At 64.8% G+C, this 20,840-nt stretch overlaps 1 protein-coding gene across 3 annotated transcripts in view; it reads right to left on the reverse strand.

The window, feature by feature from the left end:
- The window catches only part of ATXN10 (ataxin 10), a 50,965-nt gene extending 38,109 nt beyond the window's left edge, over nt 1-12,856 (reverse strand). For all 3 annotated transcript variants that reach the window (XM_054695974.1, XM_037513384.2, XM_037513383.2), the window contains exons 1-5: nt 12,741-12,856; nt 7,912-8,103; nt 5,759-5,841; nt 2,669-2,765; nt 628-786 (exon numbers count right to left, since the gene is read on the reverse strand). In XM_054695974.1, coding sequence (XP_054551949.1) covers nt 628-786; nt 2,669-2,765; nt 5,759-5,841; nt 7,912-8,103; nt 12,741-12,856 — 647 coding nt within the window. The remainder of the gene's footprint in view (nt 1-627; nt 787-2,668; nt 2,766-5,758; nt 5,842-7,911; nt 8,104-12,740) is intronic.
- Nucleotides 12,857-20,840: the final 7,984 nt, after the last annotated feature.

Consider the following 20,840-nt stretch of genomic DNA (forward strand, 5'->3'; position numbering starts at 1 on the left):
GGTAGCAGGGGCAGCCCGACCAGGGAGGAGCCAGGACAGGCACCTGCGAGCAGCGGCGAGACACCAGCGCAGCCCTGGGGGCTGCTCTACACGCACCCCACAGGCCACGCAGGTGGAGCCAGAGCCCCTCCTTTGTGCCCCGGAGGCTTCCGCGAGCCGTCTGACAATCCTTCGGATCACAGGGCCACGGTGGCCGACAAGAAGAGGCCCAGCCCAGGGTGTCTCGGGTCAAGGCCAGCCACCTGACCCACAAGGTGCCTGCCCAAGAACCAGGGCTGCAGGGCACCAGTGTTCCCTGCCACTTCCTGGCCCCCACGAGTAACAAACTGGACCTAAAGGAGGTCTGCTGTGTGCCCCCTGGTCGCCCAGCAGCCCCGGCCTGGCACGGCTACGCTGGGGCGTGCCTGGGGCAGCCCCCGGACGCAGTGGAACTCCCAGCTGACCACATGCCCAAGACCTGCGCCCCCTCACTTAAGTCTTGGTGGTCCCCTGTGGCAGCCAGGTGGTCTCCTCTGCGCCTCCGCAGGTGTCTAGAGTCCTCCCACCCGCAACCCAGCCGCCCTCCCCCACCTCCCACAAGGCCTCAGGACCCAGGCGCTCAGGGAGCCCAGTCTCCGGGACACTTACGGCCACTCGGACTCGGGCTGCCTTTGGTGGGCGGCTACGACGTCGATCGCGATGTTGAGGTTTTCTTCCAGGTCTTTCATCCGCTCAGAATTCAGGGTGGTGAACAGCACCATCGAGGAGTAGGCCACGATCTTTTTGTCGGGATGATTCAAGCACGACCTTCCGGGTAGAGAAACGGGAGAGGGGCGGCTTAGCAAGGCGGTAACGTACGATCACAGCACGGCTACAGTCCCCGCCCCGTTCCTAAACCCAGTGCGTGCTGGTGTTTTTCAAGAATTTAATAAAGAATCACGACACTGGGCACAGGACAGCAGGTGCCCGGCCTCGTCCTGCACCGGGCGGCCCCACACCCGCCTTCCCCGCACGCCGTCTCGCTCGACCTCACGGTCCCTGGACTCACCAAGACTTAGGTGAGGCCTTGAGTGTGTTAAACTACCGCAAAAGTAGCGAATTCAAAATGAGTCACAACACAAAGTCTCCAACATTAATGACCCCAAAGTGAAACAGGCAAATACCATCTGATCGGAGAACATAAAATCATTAACTTCGTCAAGCCTCAAAATGCTCGTCCTTGTTAGAAAGAAAAACCAAAGGAAAAAAGGATGCTTCAGGGACACAGGCATCGCCGGCGTCGGCGAGGAACAGCCATTGCGGGAGGGACGGGCCGGGGGGCACGCTTGAGCCCGTCCAGGTCGCCACCCGCCGTCTGCATGACCTCAGGGCCCGGCCCACGGCTGTCACCGGGCTACAGTCAGAGGCCGAAGTCGAGATTTTTATTCTCATTTAAACCTCACGACCCTCTTCTGGAGGAGGCACCCCCCTCTGAGCACACGTCAACCCCCACCTGGCCTCGCGCACAAAGCCAGCACCGCCAGCGCCGGGATTCCAATCGCCCACGTCTGCCTCACGGGCACACGGGAGGGCCGCCACGCAGCCTTGTCCAGAGCGGCTCCCGGTGCCAACATGGGCTCAGCCTCGCAGGACTTCCAGCCAGGCTGAGGTAACCAGCATCAGCACCGAGCCAGTCCCGGCCTCGCTGCTCGCAGGCGACCACGCCTCTCTCTCCTGAGTCTCTTCATTCCCGCTCACCTGCTCTAGCAGCACGGGCGCTCGGGGGGATCGAACACACCCAAGTTACCTGTGTTCCACCCGGCAAGCTCCGCCACGCCCGCAGGCGTTAGGGGTTCAAGTTGTGAAGGAATGATTTCCCCAGACTGGCCATTTCTCTTTCTACGGCTTGAACTCTGTTCTCTCCTCTCGCCTAAGTTCAATTAATATTCCTCATGAAGATGCTCTGCCTCCAGCTCTCCCTGGAGGGAGAGTGCACCGCCAGGGTGACCAACCTCTCCGCAAGTCCAGGACACTGACACAGCCAGAGCCGGGGCCGCGAAGGGTGCTGGGGGCCGAGCCACCCGTCCGCAGGCCAGGGCCGCCACAAACAAGGCCCAGTGTGGGCCGTGCATGCAGAGCTGCTGCCTGCTGCCCCGCTGCTGCCGCTGCCCAAGCACCCCTGAGTGGCCGCGCCTGGAATGGCCTCCGGGACAGCGGGCACCTCCTATCCTCTCCCGCCTCCGGGCCCTGCTCCCCTCCCCTGGACGCTCAGTTCTCCATGCACAGGATGAGCTGAAACCCTGACAAGGGTGTCACACCAGGGGCGCCCACACCCAAGTGGGCAGGGCCCAGGAACACACATGCCGCCTGAGCCTGGGCCAGGAGCTCCTCGGAGAGCCCGCCGCCCCGGGCCCAGTGTCTGCGCCCTGCACCTTCTTCCTCTAGTTTCCTCAGCGATTCTTATTTTAAACCAGATGTTTCTTTTCTGAAAGCACAGGTGACGTGCAGTTGAGGGCACACATCCTCGGGGCAGCTCAGCCAAGCCTCGGAGCAGGAGCACCCGGGCCAGGCGCCCACACCCCGCCGCTGGCCAGGAACACGCTGCGCAGAGGCCCCCACTGAAGGCCTGTGGCACCGGCCTCCGAACCTGACGTAAAGCGAACGATAAACCACACTCTTCCGCGGTTGGGAAACCCGACGAGGCACTCACAGGAAGAGCTCCGGGAAGGCGTGCATCCAGACGACAGCCTGGGACTCGGCATTCCGGGAGGCCGCGTTGCCCAGGAACTGCAGGCCGCAGCGGAAGGCTGGGAGGGAGATGGACAGAGACGGGGTTAGGGCCGCGCGGCGCGGTGGGGGACGAGACCTGCTCAGAAACATTTCACGTCACTGAACAAAGCCGCGCGCCTCTCCCTGGCGGCGGCCTCTCGCCCCAGCAGACCAGGACACGCGCCAGGAGCCCTCCCAGGACTCGGCGCCCACGCCGTTAAGCCCGCAAACCCGAACAACGTCTTGGGCTGTAAATGGGGCACATGCAGGCACCCGCGGGGACACCGAGGTTGATTGCCCGAAGCGCCTGCATCGCACGTTGTTAGTCCTGGGGGGGTTGAAACTCTAACAACGTGCCACTTACAGCGTTCGTGAAGTGGGAGGCCATCGAGGCAGTGGAAGTTAAAGAACGGTGGAAGGGGCCTCCCCGGTGGTGCAGCGGGTTGAGCGCAACGCTGTGGAGCTGTCCGCAGCCTCTGCAGCACCAGTTGGATCCCCGGCCGGCCAGGGAGATACCCACATGGCGCAGCAGACCTCTCCTGCCTCACCCGCTGCTCCCTCAGCAGTGAATTTCAGTCAGTCTGCCTGTTCTGTTCCCCGCTCTGTCTCTGGTGAATCCTCTCACCCTCCCGTGCCTCTGGCCTGACCCCAGCTCTTGTATAAATAAATCAATCCTTAAAAAAAAAAGGACAGGACAAATTATCAAACACCAGTGGGGAAGAGAAGACAAACGCCACTGACGGCCTGGGTGGGGGGCGGCTGTGCTGCAGCGTGAGCCCCACCCCCTGCCTCGCCACATAGGGGCCACTGCAGGGGTGGGACGGTCCCAACAAAGCAGCAGCCCCCACCACCCGGGACCCACCGGCGCGGTCCAGGCTGGCGGACCCAGAGCAGGGTCCAGAGACAGCGCGAGTTTCCTGCCACCCACCAGGAGCCTCCAGCCTCCAGGAAACACGTCCCTCTGCTGCCCAGCAACGTGGCGTCTTCATCTGCGAGTCCTCAGCTGAACACAGCAGAATCACGGCTCGTGAAGCAGGCCGGCACTCCCCCGAGACTGGTTCCCACTCCCTGGCCAGAGGCCAGGAAGCCTGAGTGGCAGGGACCGGGGAGCAGCCATGGCCGGGCCAGCAGGTCGGTATTTGGAGGACAAGCCCATCCCCCAAGGGCAGGTGCAGACTGTGGCCCCAAATCAAAACATGAAAAAACATAATCGAAAGGAACGAGGAGGCAGGAGCCTCGAGACGGGACTAGGTGGTGCCACCGTCTGAACAAAGGGGTGACACGGCGGCCCTCAGGCAGCGCCCGGACTGACCCCTCCTCCTCCCTGGGCCAGCGCCCCAGACTGCCCCCTCCCCCACTCTCCTGGGTCTGCAGGAAAGGACGAAATCACACAGCGTGCTTAAATGGAAAACTCCTTTACTCCCCACCGCACGGCGAGCGAGGCCTAAAGGGCCTGTTTCCACCAGACGGCGGGAACATGGCGCAGACCCTGCAGAACCGAAGACCCCAGAGGGCCAGGCTGCGAGTCAGTGTGGAAACCGGCTGACCTGATGGTGCCGCGGGCGCCTGGGAAGTCCACGTTCCTCAGGGCCTGGCCGAGGGCAGCCGACGGCCGCCCGGGAGACTAGGAGAGAGGCCCCCAGCCCAGCCCGCCGGCGCCGCCTCACCCCACCGCTCACCAGCGATCTCCACAAATCGCAAACGTCACAAAGCCCCTCAAAATCCCAAGAGCATCTTTACAGATTTGAAAGGAATGAAAGCCAAAACCAACACCAATACTCAATTAAAATAACCGAAGCCTGTGTTTACATAAAATTTGATGAGCACAATATATTCGTCACACCACTGTAATTATTCTCTGAAAATAATACTCTAAATATTATTTTGACAGTGTAATTACAGCTCTCACCTCAAGAGCAGTAACACAGGCCTGGCACGGACGCCCGCGTCCTCCCGGCTCTCGGGACCTGCCGGGGTGAGGGCGCGGAGGCCGCGGATGCAGCACAGTGGTCGGGAGCCCCGCACCCCGTGACAGGTCAGTGCTGGGCCTGAACTGACGCCCTGCAAGCTAGTTTCATTCTGAACGCAGACTTCGCTGAACCCAAAGCTCAAGACCATGGTTCACCTTTCTCCCGAGGCGGTAGCAAGTCGCTGCGCTCCATGGCCCCTCCCGGGCAGCCTGCCCACTGCCCTCAGCCCTGCCAGCCCAGCCCCAAGAGCCAAGCCCCGTCCCCTGTGCAGGGAGCCCTGGTGGTGCCAGCCCCCTGGCAGGGCCTGCAGCCGAGGCTCGCCCACCACGACAGCCACGCACATCCCACGTACAGCACAAAGCTGTGATTCAAGACGAACCACGGACGTTTCCCGAGGTCTGTGGACCGTCAGCAAGCCGCCGTCACAGACCATTGGGGGGCAGATCAAAACCAGAGTCAGCAGGGGGGAGAGTCAGCAGGAAGGGGCGACGGAACCAGCCCTGCCAGGGCAGGCAGGTGACTCAGCTGCCTTGGCGCTGCCTCGGGCTTTCCAGCATAAACTGGCCCCGGGGCCTCTAGCCCTTGGATACACCCCGGAGACCTGGAGTCGGGGCCACGGCGGGACGGGGCGAGGGACCCTGGTGAAGGAAGGGGGCGCGGGCCCAGCTGGAGTGGGTGAGAGCTGGAGATAAGGCTCAGCGGGGTGGACACTCCGAGGGCAGACTCAGCTGAACAGGCCAGACCCCGCGGACCCCATCAGACCCCCCGGCACCAGACCCTGCCACCCGCTAAACCAGCACCCCCGGCCAACGGCCTCACATCCACCCACCCCTGTGTAGAGGCTGCGTCCAGGCGGTGGGTGCCCTGGGTTGTGCCTGGCCGGCTCCTCCCCGTGGCCTCCCAGGGTGGCCCTGGCGCTATCCTCATCGCGTCCCCAAGCCGTCCAGTCGGGCACAGCGCTTGTCAGGGAAGTCAGAGGGGCATGCGGGTGAGAGACGCCACCCCAAGCGCTAGCCTTGACGCCACTCCAGGGACACCGCGAGTCCGTCGCCAGCACACACCTGTCAGGAGGGAGTCCTGCTCCACGCGCAGCTCGCGGAAGAGGAGAACCAGGTCCACGGCCACGGAGATGGTGTCCAGGCTCCTGTCAGGGTCGGACAAGACACAAGTCAGGCGTGTCCTCTCCAGCCTGTGCCTCGGATGGAGGCCCGAAGGCCGACGCTTAGCCCTTCCTGCAGGACGGCCCTCCCAAGGCACCCATGCCACTGTCCCCAGCCTGGGGCTGTCACCCGGGGTGGGAGGAGGCTCTGGGGACCTCGTGGGTCCTGAGCAGAGGGCAGGAGTGTCAGGGGGAGCAGGCAGCCAGCCGTGTGGTGGCCTCTAGAAGCTGGAAGGGGCTGGAGCAGGACTCTCTCTGGAGTCTCGGAACAAGAACGCGGCCGCATGACCCGTCCTGGACTTCTGACTCTGGAGCTTCAGCGGGGAGCGGGTGGGGGAAGCGCCCACGTGGGTACGATTCAGGTCCTTAAAGACGGCCTCGGGGGGCAGCCAGTGGGGAAGGGGCAACTGCCTTTGCTGCCAGCAGTGAAAGGCAAGCGCAGAGAGGCAAACAAAGGGATTAAAAGGAAACCAGGGTCTCGATCTGGGGATTCTTTGTCCATTGGACGGTGAACGATGCTACACCCGGACGACGCCCCAGTGGGCCCTGGACCCTAGAGAGCAGGCCAAGGCGTGGCCAGACAACCTGAGCTCACAGCCGTCATCCTGGGGGTCCAAAGCCCAGGAGGTGCCTGGAACCACAGACGGCGGCGAGCCCAGAGACAGCTGGCCCCCGGCAGCCACACCTGCGACGAGGCTGACCCTGCGAGGGGCCCATGAGCAGCAAACAACACGCAGCGGCAGCGGCAGGCCGGGACGAGCCGCTTCTGATGTGCCATCGCGTTTATGTTTGTGATATTTGGATGTTATAGTTCACGTGCTACTTTTGCATAGAAAAGAAAAGAAAAAATTGCTTTCTGAGGCAGTGAAATTTTGCTTGAACTGGACTGTGGTTCAGGAGGCGGCAGATACAGCAGCACACCCCGGCGTGTCACCTCGTGCTCACAGCCCAGCGGCAGGGACGCCAGTGGTTTGCAGAGGAGAGAGCTGGGACTCAGCCAGCCCGGGGCCCTGTCCAGCCGCGTGGCGGTCACAAGGTGGCACCACGGGAGCCTCGCTCTGGAGGCCAGAGGATGGTGCCGGCTCCCGTTCGCTCGGGCGTGAGTCGGACGAGCCCTTGAACCACTGAGTCACTTTCTTCTTTCGTGAAAGTGGGAAAAGAGCAGCACGGCACCAGCGGGTGCAAGGGAGGCAGGTGGCCAAGGCCTGGGGCTGAGGGTCGGCCGCGGCTGCCCAGGGCTGCAAGGTGGACACCTGGACGTCTGCAGGCGCAGCCCGCCTGGCCCACCAGGCCCACAGTTGGGAAGTTCTGATGCATCATCACCCTGCGACCGCTCTCTCTGGTTCTCTGCAGAGGAGGGTAGCCTGGGCTAGATGTGAACCAAAGCACATCCCTTGCTTTGATCTTAGAGATCCTGCTCCCCCGTCCCAGCCCTAGACTGCGGCTGTCTGGGCAGTGGAGGGGGTGCTCGCAGGGCTCCAGGACCAGCCCATCCGCCCGCAGGAGGGCACAGAGCTGGGGGATCCGCCTGCAGCAAGGCCTGGGAAGAAAGGGCGCCTGTGTGCGGCTCCTGGCTCCATCCCAGTGCAAAGCTGAGTCCTAAGCGGACGCTGTGATATCAAAGGGGAGAGGTCCTGGGCGCTGGGAGAGCCGTTGAGAGGCAGGACCCGCTTGTCCACACACCGGCTTTTAAAACTGGGCCCAGCGGGGGTGGGGGGGGCCGAGAGGGGAGGGGACCTGACACCGCGCACCATCTCAGGAAGCCTTAAGAGGGGCTCCCGGGCCAAAGTAAGCAAAAGGGTAATGAATGAAAACACTAAGGCGAAATAAGACGTTTACACTAAGCAAAGGGAGCCGGGCCCACCTAGCGCCCAGGCACTTGGGCCCAGGGTCAAGGGACCAAACCAAGGTTGCGTCCACGGGCCACGCGAGACACACAGGGACGCTGAGGCTGCCCAGGCCGCGCCCAGCAGGTGCCACGGAGCCACAGCCCTCAGGGGGCCTTTGGGGGCCCACCGACACGAGGCGACACAAGGCCCCACGCGGGTGGCCCACCTGATGGCGTTCTGGTTCACCGCGCACTCGATGCAGGCGTTGCGCAGACAGCGGAAGCTCTCGGTGATGAGCTGCAGGCTGGAGGCCAGGTGCTCCGCCTGGGCCGGGTCCCGGCAGGCCAGCTCCACGGCGTGGGAGGACCGTTTCAGGATGTCCAGGACCCGCTGGAAGATCGTCCTGGGCGCCGTCTCTCTGGAAAAGGGTAAGAGGGTCACGACCAGGGGAAAGCACCCCCTCTCCAGCGTCTGGCTTCTGTCTGCGGGGAGCTGAGCGCCCTGTCCCAGCTCAGCCCTGGCACGGAGACAGCTGTGCCTATAGGAGACCTGCGGCCGGGTTCCTGGCAGACGACGGCGCTCACGGTCACGGCTCCCGTGCGCAAGGCCCCTCTCCCTCCTCCTCATGACACTGTCCACCCAAAGAGCAAGGCCACGGGGCAGTGAAGCCACCCAAAGCCCGAGATGCCAGTGCCCAGGGAGCCGCCATCCATCGGGAGGCGGAAGGAGAGGCTGGTGTGAGAGGGCTCCCCCCGGCTCCTGGGGTCCCCCGATGACCCGCCGTCCCCTTGCAGTCACTCCTCGCCTCACAGGCAGTAGCAGGCGCCCCAGGACGGCCCCCCCACCCCGAATCTCTCCCTGCAACAGTCCTGCAATTCTTTATGGCCTGAAAATCCACGGCCCGGAAGAAAACTCCTCCTTTACCAAGAAGAACCAGTCCCCGTTCCTCTGCTCCCCGGGCGCTGGGTCCCCGAGGGCGGAAGGGCCTCCCCACACCCGATGCGCTCCCCCACCGGACATAAATCCCAGAAACAGTGCGGACTCTTCTCCCTGTATCTCAGGGGCCGGGGACCGGCACTGGGGCTGGGGCTGGGGCTGCTCAAGCTGAAGGCAGCCGTGCGCGGGCGGGGAGGAACCGCGCTCCGACGGGAGAAGGGGCCATCGAGGCGTCGGCCGAGTCTTCCATTCCCGGGAAGATGCTCACGGGCCCTGGGCGCAGGCACTCGCAGAAATGACGCTACCGAGCAAACACCCCACTTGTCCTTCCCCACTGGGGACACAATGAGAGGCGGGGGCCGGGAGAGCCCTAGCGGCCAGAGCCTGAGTCTCTTGAGAACAGGGATGACGCCCCGGGAGTCCAGGCCCCTGGATAAAGGGCGGAGCCGCGTGACAACAGGAAGCTGCGGGTTTCAGCTGCCGTGTTTTCCTACATTAACACCAGATGGAGACGCGCTGACAGCAAAGGCCATGCAGACACTGAGCGCTCTGGCCTCTGCGCCTCCTGAGAGAGCCTGGGGGGAGCTGCCTGGCCTTGCAGGTTCAGAGTGGCCCTACTGTGTGCGGGTCCCAGGGAGAGGCCCTGTGCTCGCCAGCCCCGCCCCCACCACAGCAGAGGAAAGCGGAGGACACACAGGCCGGGTGGAGCGTGACCTCTGCGTGCACCAGAGCAACCAGGCTCCGGGACTGCAGGTGCCACGCGGGGCTGGTGAGGGCGGCTGAGCAGCGCCTTCTGTCACCAGCACAAGCGCCAGTCCTGGGGTGAGGGCTGAGGAGGACCAGGGAGCCAGGCCCGCGGGGGTGGTGAGCACGGAGCAGAGCCACACAGGGAGAGCAGTGAAGGGCTCTGGCTGAGACGCAGCAGACGGGGGAGAGCTGGGCAGCCTGAGGTCTGCCGGCTTCCTCGAGGACACACGGGAGGGTCTGAAGACGGAGGGAAAGGCCGAGGGTGCCCAGGGGAAGGGGAACCGAGGAGGCCTGTCCCCTCCGGATCGGAACATCATCTTCCCAACTTCTAGCAAAAACCTGGCTGAGACCGAGTGGCGCTGACGCCACAGGTCTGTGGCAAGCCACGGGCCCCAGGGCGACGGGCCGCCAACCCTCCGACCCTCCGACCCCCCCACGGTCGCTGGTGCGGCTTTCCCGTACTCCCTGGGCACCCAGCGCTTCGCCCCAAAGGCCATCGCCCGTGTCCCGCTGGCAGGCGCCTCTTCACCCTGACACCACGGCCCGCCTGCAGCCGCCAGCGCTGACTCAGCTGGGAGCCCGGCCTGCGCTGTGGTGAGCGTCCTGCCCACAGCCCGACCTCACTGGCCCGGCCACTACAAAAGGCTGGAGGATCACAGGCTCAGCAGCTGCCTCGCGGCCACACCGCCCCGGCCCTGCCTGTTTAGATTTGCCGGCTCAAGCGCTTTCCCGTCTGCTGTCCAGTGGGGGAAACTGAGTGTGAGAGAGGCGCACGCCGACCACATCTGTGTTTCAAGGCTGAGTCAGAACACCTGACCAGATGCCTCCAGGCCGCGTCCGGCTCGCGGCATAGGTGAAAATAGTGGACGCTGTCATCAGCCTCCAGAAGGTTCTGTTTATAGTGTTGCTTAACTCACGCTGTCCCCAGCAAAGTCCATCTGAATCACAGTTGAGTCAGGACCCCGAGTGAAGAGAGCTGGCAGCCCTGCGGGCTTTCCGGGAGATGGGGTTTGGTTTGGTTGGGTGCAGCCAAACACTTGCGGGCGGGGCTGTTACGCTTGCTGAAACCCCCTGGGCACGGACAAACGGGCGGTCGTCGGTCCCTGCGGCTGCCCTCACGGCCCCACCAGCCTCTCCTGGGGAGGGAGCCGCTTACTCTCAGCAGCGGTCGGGGGCCAGGGCGTTTTCACCCCGGACATCGCCGTCCTGCAGTCCCGTGATTTCTCGACACCCACCTCCCTCAAGCCTCGCAGCTGTGCTCCCACCTCAGTCCGCTGACTCACAAGATCACCTATTCTGGAAATAAGGAAAGTACCCGGCGCTCATTACACGGGGCCCCCGGGAGGTGCCGAGGCACAGAGTTCGGCAGAGGGACCCACCGCTGCTCCCACCCCAGAGGCCTGGTGGGCAACGCGGCCATTGCACGTGTCGGCCTGGAGCTCGCCGGGAGCCCACGGGCACCCAAGGTGGGGGCACCCGGAGGTCAGAAGAGGCTGGGGGTGGGTGGGGAAGTGGTGACCAGATCTGGCAGGGGAGCGAGGAGCATGTGCGTGAGCAAAGGAACGAAGGAAGCCTCAGACATCTGCCTTCACGCTGTAGCTAAGTCGGTGGTGAGACGTGAGCAGGTCAGCCCTGGCCGTGCGCCACGGCAGAGCCGGTACAGCGCAGGCGAGGGGACGAAATGCGCGGACGAGGGAGGATGTGGGTGAACCAAAGTCACAGCTTCGGAGCGATCAGAGCCACCCGGCCTCACGCTGAGACGCCCTGTCTCACGGCCGCTGGGCCTGGGTGCTGCCTCCGGCTGTGGACACGCCTCGAGGACCAGGCTGGGCTAGGAAAGGCCACAAAGGAGACATCCTGTCCCCTTCAGCCCCAACACAGGAGAGCTGGACAGTTTTTAAAGGGTCCATATACAGCCGACTCCAGGCCCAGGCCAGCGCCTCTAGCTGCCCTCAGCTGAGCGGAACCTCCGCTCTCTCTGGTCTGACCCAGGGGAGGACCCACTCCAAAGGGCCCCCAGCTTGGTGGGGGTCAGAGCCCTCGGGGCTCCCCGGCCAGGACTCCCTGCAGGAGGAGGGGAGAGCAGGATGCAGCATCCATGCAGTGGCGCCCAGGCCCGGAGGAGGCCGGGAGCTACCGGGAGGACCGCCCAGCAGCCGGACTGCGTCACCACGACTGGCGCCACGGCCTGCAGCACCCCCGTCTTCCTAGCCGGGTCAGCCCAAGCCGGGGTCCAGCAGCAGACCCGCGCAGTCTAGCCCCCAGCACACTGGAGAAAGGGCCCACTGCAGCGCTCGGCACCCTCAGCCCCGACAAGGGACCTGCCGGCGGGGCTGCCCCACGCGCAGCGGGTCACCCGACGGTGACTTGATTGGAGGACGCTGGGTGACCCGCACCGCCCCCGAGAGCCGCCTCTACCGGCCCATCCGCTGAAGGCCCAGAGCCCGCCGGCCGCCAGCGGGAAGGCTCAGACTGGGCGCAGTTTCACACCCAGAAGACGTCCAGGGGTCACAGGGCCACCCATGTCCAGCCGGTCCTGCCGTCCCCCTCCCTGGACTCTGCACACCACGCGCCCCTCCCAATTGTGAAGTCTCCTGGCTTCCCGGGGAGGGGCCCCAGGGAGGGACGTGTCAGCTTCCACGCCATTGCTTAGCATCAAACCAGGCAAAGGGGGTTCACTGGCCCCGCGAGCGCGAGGAGGGGCGCTCCTCCAGCAGGGTCTCCACGGAAAGGGGCGCGCCAGGCGGCGGCACCCCCAGGCGGGCAGCCGGGAACAAAAACAAGCACCGACGCCACACTCGTTGCAGCTTCACCCGCTTTATTTCGGGGACCCCTCAGGACGGCGCCCTAGTGAAGTTGGGGACCACACGCTATTTTTAGGCAAAAAATCTGGGTTTCGGGGAAGGCGCCCAAGCCCGCACAGCCCGTGAGGCCAGGAAGGAAATCGAGGCCGCCGGCACCTTCTCCCCGGCCGCCCCCCCAGGCCGACCGGCCCCCCCGCGCCCGCGCCCTCCGCGGGGCCGGCCCCCCGCGCCCAGGGCACCCCGGACGGCTCCGCCGGCTGCCCGCGCGCCCGGGCCGGGGACACACCGAGGCCGGCCCGGCCGGGGCGCCCGGGAGCAGGCGGCGGGGAGCAGGCGGCGGGGAGCAGGCGGCGGGGGCGCAGCCCGCGCCTCGGGCGCCTCAGGGCGCGTCCCCCCTTCGGGCACGCGCCGGCCGAGGGCGTCGGTCGGGGCCTCTCCGGGGGCCGCGCGGCCGCCAGAGCCCGGCCCGGGGCAGGGCCGGGGGGCGGGCCGCTCCCTCCGGGCCCCGGGGGCGGGCGCCCCCCGCGCCCCCGCGCCCCCCGCGCCCCCGCGCCCCCCGCGCCGTTACCGGTTGCGCGGCTCCTTGAAGAGCGCCGTCAGCGCGCGCAGGGCCTCCAGGTCCGGGATGGGCGCGGGCAGCGCGACGCCCGACAGGCGCGCGGGCGGAGGCCTGGGCGCCGCCATCTTGCCGCTCCGGCTCGCGAGCGGCGGGGCGGGCGGGGCGGGCGGGGCGGGCGCGGCGGGGCGGGGCGGGGCGGGGCGCGGGGGGCCGCGGCGGCGGGAGGGGGCGGCGCGGGGCCCGCGGCCCGCCGGGGGGAGGCGCGAGGGCGCGGCGGGAGTCCCGGGGGCTGGGGCCCGCCTGGAGGAGGTTGGGCCTGCAGGGGGAGCCGCGGGGAGGCCCACCCCGGGGGGCTAGGACGGGTTCTCCCCGGGGCCGGTGGGGGGCGGGGCTGCCCCCACCCCCACCCCGGGCAGGTGCGGGTGGGGGGTGCCACAGGGCGCGCCGGGGGTGGTCCTCCCTGCGGGCAGGTGTGAGCAGGGCCATCCCCCTGCGAGGGGTCCAGGCACAGGTCCTGCTGGGGGGGCAGGGCGGGGCGGGGGTGCCCCATGGAGGGGGGCCACCCTGAGAGAGGGAAGCCCTGACTCTCCCTGGAGAAGACTGGCCCCTGGCCCCGCCCGGAGGTGCTTGGGTGAGTGGCTGGCGCCTGCGGGAGCCCAGGCCGCTGCCCCTCGGCCTGCGGTCTCAGGGCCCAGAGCCCGCATCATTTGCTGAGTTTAAGGGAAGTGAACCGGCTTCTGGGGATCAGACAAGACCCTGGCTGGCGTGGGTGAGGCCCAGGGGAGATTGCGGGATCAGTAAGGTGGTCCCAGGCCGTGGAGGACTAGTGGGCAGCTGCAGGCGCAGGGATCCTGGGGCACCGCTGAAGCGTGAACACGCCTGGCAGTCCTATGGGAAGATGGGGGGGTGTTTGTGAGCTGGCCCTTGTGATGCTCTTTTCTGAGATGGAAGACAGCCAACACCCTGAGGTGGGGAGAGTGTGGACCCCGCCATGCAGGCCCTGAGCCTGCCGTGGGCCTGGCCGCCTCACTGTGCACGGGGCGTCACCCCTCGCGGGCTCCGTGGGCAGGGCGGCGGGTCACCTGGCTGCACCCCATGCGTCCACGTGTGCGGCCCCTGCATGGCAGGCGCAACCTCCAGAGCTCGGGAAGGGGCAGGGGCAGCAACCCTGGTTGGACAGCCTTGGCGCCTCAGCGCGGCAACCAGAAGTAACGGCCGATCTTCCCGGACACGCTTCCCGCCTTAGCCAAGGCTGTTGCCCGGGACGCGGCGACACTGTCCAGTGCCCGAGCTGCGTTCTCGGCCTGGAGCACCACTCAGCATGTCCCTTTGCCCCAAGTGCTCTAAGGGTTTCGAGTTAATGTGCGTTAAAAACCGAAGTTCCCCGTAGGAGAGTCACTGAGTAGTCATCTCCCCGCCCAGGGTCTCCTCGTGCCCAGCAGGGGCCTCCTGTCGGTCGTGGACAGGCTCCTCTGCCGTCCTGGTTGCCCTGGTCAGGCTTCCCTTACCACACTCGGATGCCTGCCCCTGGGGTTCTCCGCAGCTCGGGCACTCACTGCAGCTGCGTCTGTGTCTGTTAATTGCTCAGTTTTCTTCCAGAATGCACACTCCGGGCAACTGCTCAGTTGTTCGTTCAAGTAGGAAAGAATATTGTGAGAGCACTCCAGAAAGAAGAAGGCGCACCAGGCCTCCAGAAGAAAACATGCAACATTCCTGAAAGCATGGGGAAGAGCAGGGGCGGGAGGGGGAGGGGAAAACGCGGGATTAAGAGACTCACAGGGGGCCTCCCCTGGTGGTGCGGCGTTGAGCGCTGGATTGCGGGGCAGCCCGCAGCCTCTGCAGCACCAGTTCGATCCCCGGCGTCCGGCGAGGGTCCCACCAAAAAAAAAAAAAGAGAGAGACTCACAGGCCGGGCCAGCGGGAGGATGGGAGGTACCTGCAGGACGTCAGCCTTGGCTGAACTGACAGAGTCAGTATTCCATGTGGGCCGCGGGCGCGTTTAAACAGTTCGTGCCTGGCTGGCACGCCCGCGTGTGTGAACTAAACTTCAGACGCAACTGGTGGTCGGTAGTGGTGCGTCAAGGCCACCGTCAAGGCCACCCGTCAACGATTCAGCAATCGGGAAGTAACAGGCAGTAGGAAGGAAGGGAGTGGAAGGCCGGGGCAGCCGGGCGGGAAGGTGAGGGCCGAGCAGACCAGGAGTGTGGCGGCTGCGAGCGGGGACGGTGGGCCACAGCCGACCTGCCTTCCCCGCACCCACCTTCGTGGTTTACCGGGAATTGTCACAGTCGCTGTCCCTGCATGACTGTGGCTCCTTCGATGCTCCAGTGGCCTCCAGAGTGGGGGGCGGGTATTAGTTTGAGGTCTATGAAGCCTAAAATGTTACCTCTCTGGACCTTCTTAGCAAAGGCCTTCTCGATCTCTGGTACAGCATGTATTCTGGACTCAGACAAACCTGGCCGACGTGAACCCCGCTTTTGCCTCTTTGCACCTGACCTTGGACAAGTGACATCTCTTTGAACCTGTTATTTTTATCATTAGTATTTTTATTTTTTTATTTAAAGATTATTTATTTATACAAGCACTGGGCACAGTCAGAAGCACGGGAGGGTGAGAGGATTCACCAGAGCCAGAGCGGGGAGCAGAGCAGGCAGAAGGACCGAAGGACACTGCTGAGGGGAGCAGCGGGCGGCAGGAGAGGTCTGCGCGCCGTGTGGGACCCTCACCTGGCAGCCAGGGATCGAACTGGTGCTGCAGAGGCTGCGGGCAGCTTTGCAGCCCAGCGCTCAACTGCTGCGCCACCGGGGAGGCCCATCATTAGTATTTTAAAATAGAATAGTGATAGTTCTGTACCTACTTACTGAGTGGCTGGCAGGATTTGGTGAAATCACTGTCCTAGATGCAACTCCGCGAGGGGAAGGCGCATTGAACACAGGAATGGGTGCCTTTTTCTGCACCCTCTTGCAGGCAGCCTCCTGGGACTGCACTCCCAGCTGGCCATGTGCCAGACTTCCTGAATTTGGGGGGGGGGGCAGCTGCAGAGGAGCAATGTATAAACTGAGATGGACAGAGGAGGAAAGAGAGACAGCTGAGACCCTTGGAGGAGAGACAGGTGGGCGAGAGACAGTGAAAGCCGCTCCTGCTCCTTGGCCGAGACAGTGGCAGCCATTTTCTTGACCTTGAAGTGGATCCAATGGTGCATTTTGAGCTCAGGCCTCTCTGTCATCCCAGCTCTCTGGGCCCTGCCTCGACCTTTCTTCTCGCTCCCACTGGAGGGAGTCTTCGACGTGTGGCAGCTCCCAGCCCTTCATCAGTGTCGGATGAAACAGCTCCCAAAGCCACGTTTACCGGCAGTAAAGTGAGCCCAGGGACGACGTGGCATCCGCGGGTGCCTGCCGGCAAGAAGCTGCAAGCGCACAAGCAGAAATCCACAGACCTTAAGGGGCCCGGGTCCACCACCGTGATGGGGAATGCTGACTCTTCTGTCTTAGCAGCGACTGCAACAAGGCGGACATCAGACCCAGGACGTCTGGAGACGCCCTGGCCACGTTCACTCATGATTCTGTGGAGCAGGCAGCACCCCAGGCAGGTGTCCACTCAGGCCAGGTGGCCGCTTGCACTCAGCGCAGGAAATAAGTCTGGATGCATCGGGAAGGATGGGACCATGGCGTGTTATCTGACTGCTGTGCCATTGGGCCGGGAGTGATGATCAGTAACAATGCAGTGACCTGGAAAAACCCCAAATGTTAGAAAAACTCAAAACCAAACTTCTAATCATCATGGGCAACACGCCTGTGGCCCTGGCACACAGCCCAGGCCCTCAGCACTGGCCACTGGCTGGAGCCCCTGGGGCCGGCCCAGCAGGCGGGCAGCTGTGCCACTGCAGGCACCTGAGCGGCCTCCACGAGCTGGGGCTGGAAACAGCGAGGTTTGGCCCCTTGTGCTCTGGGGCCCAGGAGACCAGCACGACCTCGCTGGGCTAGATGGGTGCCGGGTGAGCCCTAACATCCTCCGGGGGCTCCGGGGGCCAGTCTGCTTCCGGCCTGGTCCAGTTTAGAAGCCGCCCACCTGCTCTGGCTCGGGGCTGCTTCCTGTACCTTCGGGCCAGCACAGATGGAAGGCGGGGTTGGCCTCGGCCTGCCACCCTCTGCCTCAGCCCCTGCCAGCCAGGCTCCTTCTCCTACCCCTGCTCGGGCCCTGCGACCCCGTGAGTACATGGGCCACCGCACAACTCGGGGACACCACCGCAAGGGCAGCTGAGAGCAGCCACATCCCTGTGAAGTGACCCCAGAGAGCAGACAGTGGGGCACCCGGGATGACAGCGGCCCCACCCCTCAGCGTCAGTGCTGCGCCTGGCCCGAGCCTCTGCTCCCGCCTGCCAGGTGAGGATGAAGGGGCTTTGGCCAGGGTCAGTGAGAGACCCCCATCCCACGCAGAGACGGGAGTGTGGACGAGGGGGCACAGAGTCCCTGGCGGGCAGGCCCGAGCTCCTCTCTTTCCCTGGGGAGGCAGAAGTCAGGGCTGCCCGCTGGGGGAGGTGCTGGCTGGGGTATGGGGTGAAGGCAGAGGCGGGCTGTGCGGGGAGCCGCTGACCTCGGTGCAGGCCCTGTGGGTCCTGGCCTCCTGGCAGGGACTTGCTGGTGGGCTGGAGGGCGGAGGGCAGGTGCCTGTGCAAATCCCCGGCCCACATGTGGCCGGATGAGCGGGCGGAAGGACAAGGGGACACGGCAGCAGGGGCTGACCGCAGCGATGTGCCCAGTGGTGGGAGGTGGGAGCGGGAGGCCTTGTCCACGTGAGCAAGTCCAGGGTGAGGCCGGGAGGAGGGCGGGACGGAGGCGGAGGCCAAGGGGCTGGCACGGAAGCCGCGGGCAGGCGGGATCCGAGGGCTGGGCCCGTGAACACCGTGCCCCTGACCAGCTGGGCAACTGCCCCACAACCGCCCATCCCTCACAACTGCCCGTCCCTCTGAAAATCGGGGCTTCGGAGCTCTGCCCGGCACCGGTGCTGGCAGAATCACACGTGGCTTCAAATACGTGAAGAGACTTCGTAAATGAAGAGGCTGGCGGGAGTGAGTTGGCAAGTTATTAGCCCGGACTCTGAATACTGACCACGGCCAACCCTACCCCATCTGGACCAAAGGGAGGCTTGTTGAGAGGCGCACACGGCCCCACAGCTGAGAACTGGGGTGCACGGGGGCTGTAGGGCCACCTCGCTGGGTCACTGGAGCATCCAACGAGAGGGCAGGGAGCTTAGAGAACTATCTGGAAGGTCGTCAGTGATCAGTGAATGCTGTTATGACCAGACTTAGAGGTGTTCCCCCGCTCTGTGGTGTCCCCAGCCCCCCATGCGTGGAGAGCTCTGCCCTCTGCTCTCAGGCGGCTGGGCCCACATTCACAGGATGCCCTTCCTGCTCCCCAAGTTTGTTCACTGTTCTTTTCATGCCATATCCAGTCCCACCGCCACGGGCAGCGCCCCCAGGAGGAAGCCCAGTCATGGGGGGTTGGCCTTGGCACCACCTGGCCTCCTAGGCGCGAGGCCCTGACCTCCCCAGGCGGAGGGGAGACGGCCCCCCGCGCATGGAGTGCCTGGCTGGCCCGCGGCAGCCAAAGGCTCTGTCTGCTCCGTGCAGGCAGCCCTGTCCCGGTGCTCCCACCCCGCATCCTGCCGCTGGGGGCGGCCACCCCCGAGGGTCCCAGGCCTGCTCTAGCCCCCAGCCCCGCCGTGGCCCCTCCAAACATGCCTCCCTCCCTGCGCTCCTCGCTGACGCCGCTTGCTGTGTTCTTTGTTAACTTTATTTCACATGTTCCTTTTCTTTCCTCCAGGAACAGCTGCCCCGAACCCTCCCTCTGCCTGCGCCTCCCGGTGTTCGGGCTCCACAGAGGGGGAGCCAGCCGGGGGGCATGCGGAGGAGAGTGGGGGAGCGCAGAGGAGGGGTGGGGCATGTGGAGAGGACTAGAGCCAAGCCATGTGGGGGGCGGGGGCCGGCCCCTGCAGGGTGAGCAGGGCGCCGGGTGCTGCCCGGGAGGGGTCCAGCACTGGGACCGGGCAGGGAGAAAGTGCGCAGCCGCTCCGGCAACGCCTGGCAGAGCCACCTGCCTCGAGGATCCTGCAGCGTCTGTGCCAGAGGCTGGGGAGGCTGCGATGGTCTGCGGAGAGCATCATCCGGGGCCCCACAGTGACCCCTAGTGGACACCCAGGGACTGGCCTCCTCACCCCGCACTGGGATGCCTTCCTAGACCTGGGGGCGCTGAGGCAAGGAGCCCCCCAGGGGCCTGGCCTCTGGCCTCAGCCGTTCTGGGGGCGGTGCGAGGACTCTGGAACCCCCCCACCCCGGTGCTGACTCAGAACCCACCTGGGAGGCCTCAGACCAGAAGCTCCACGTCTCATGCTCGTCTCAAGGGGTTCCCATCCCTGCCAGCCCCGTCTCACCCGCCTGCCCTGCTGGCAACCCCAACAGTGGGTGGGCTGGGGACGACGAGGGCCCCTTCACACACCTGTGTGCCCCTGGCGGAGGGCCATCGTGGTGCCCAGCCTGGGGCCGAGAAGGCCCCCTGAAGGAGAGGGGTGCGGAGTGGGGCTGGAGCCCTGGGGCCGAGCCGGCTCCCGGAGGATCTCCGTGTTCTTAGACGAAAGCCGCCTCCCTACATCCGGACCCCCTTTGTCTGCCTTCTGGAGCCATTCACAATGCTGAGTGCCTGCGGGCAGCTGTCCATATCCCCGAGACATCCGTCCTCGCTTGGGGGCTGCCTGAATATCCTTCCTTCTCCGCAGGGGCAGATCCGAACCCGGCCCGGCTCGGCCTGGGGTCATCTGGCTGGGCCTGCAGACCCTGGGCCGGGCACCCAGAGCGAGGCTGCTACCGCCACCTAGTGGGCAGGGGCGGAGATGCGCCAGGCCTGCAGCGCGGGCCCCGCCAGACCCCTCTGCCCCGACTCAGGCGGGTGCAGGCGGGTGCGCGGTCGCAGGCCCTGCTGGCCGGTGCTGGGGTCTCTCTAGGTCCCGGAGTCCAGTGCACGCTCTTCCCACCTCCGAGTCCCGGGGCCACAGTGCAGGGCCCCAGACGGGCTCAGCTGGGCACCACAGCCCCCACGGGCGTCTCTCCGGGCAGCTGGAGCACCCAGCAGCCCTGGGCACCCTCCACCTCCGGGGTCAGCATGTCCTTGGTCAGCGCTTCTGGACGTTGGAGCTCAAACATGCTCACGATTAAGTGAAAGACAGCCGTCACCTAGGAAGACAGTACTCTTCTCACACACTCGTTGGGGAAAACGAGCATGCCATCACATGGGTTGAATTGAAATGATTTCGATGACACAAATATATATTTTTAAAACCACTCTTCTCAGCAAAGCGGCGTCGGGGCCTTCGGAACCCCTCCAGAGCAGGCGGGACAAAGACAATGGCGCTTGTGAAGTGGACTATGAAGGGGGCTCAGCTCCCCTAATTACATCTTGGAAAGGAAGCTTTGTCCTATTGACATTCGGGATCATTTTTCACAAGCTCAGGTTACCCCCTTGAAGACGTTTAGGAAGTTTCGTGATAGGGACACCTTGTTGAAAACTCGGCCGCTTGACTTCTGTAAGCAGTCGGGGAGATCAAATGCAGCTGCGCCCACTCGCTTCAAACGGGCCTGGTTATCTCGCAAGAGGGGCTGAGGCTAGCGCCGACTTCTAAGAAGCCGGGTGACCTCGTGTGTGTGTGTGTGTGTGTGTGTGTGTGTGTGTACACGTGTGTGGCTTTTACCAAGGCCTCCAGGCAGCCTGGCTGCAGGCGCGGGTGGACCAGACACAGCCCCGTCTGTCCTCACCAACGTCGCCGCCATGAAGGCACGGCAGCCGCTGCTCTCGAATGAACTGGAAGCAGAGGTGCCAGGGATGAGAGTCCTTCCACCAGGCCCCTAGGTCTTTCCTTTAGAATATAAAAGTCTAAGTAAATTGTGGGTTGCTCTTGCCCTGTCCTGAATTTGAAGTGCTTGGCTGCCTGAACTATCATTAAAGGCGTGACGAGAAGCCACGCGGCTTGGCGGCCCGTCCACACACAGCCGTCCTCCGCACGGGAGGCCTGGCCGAGGGGCCCTCACGGGCGCGCCGGCGTGTAGCCCTGATCCTGTGC

Source organism: Talpa occidentalis, unplaced genomic scaffold (genome assembly GCF_014898055.3).
Source record: "Talpa occidentalis isolate TD23 unplaced genomic scaffold, MPIMG_talOcc4v2.1 talOcc4.16, whole genome shotgun sequence".
Classification (NCBI taxonomy): domain Eukaryota; kingdom Metazoa; phylum Chordata; class Mammalia; order Eulipotyphla; family Talpidae; genus Talpa; species Talpa occidentalis.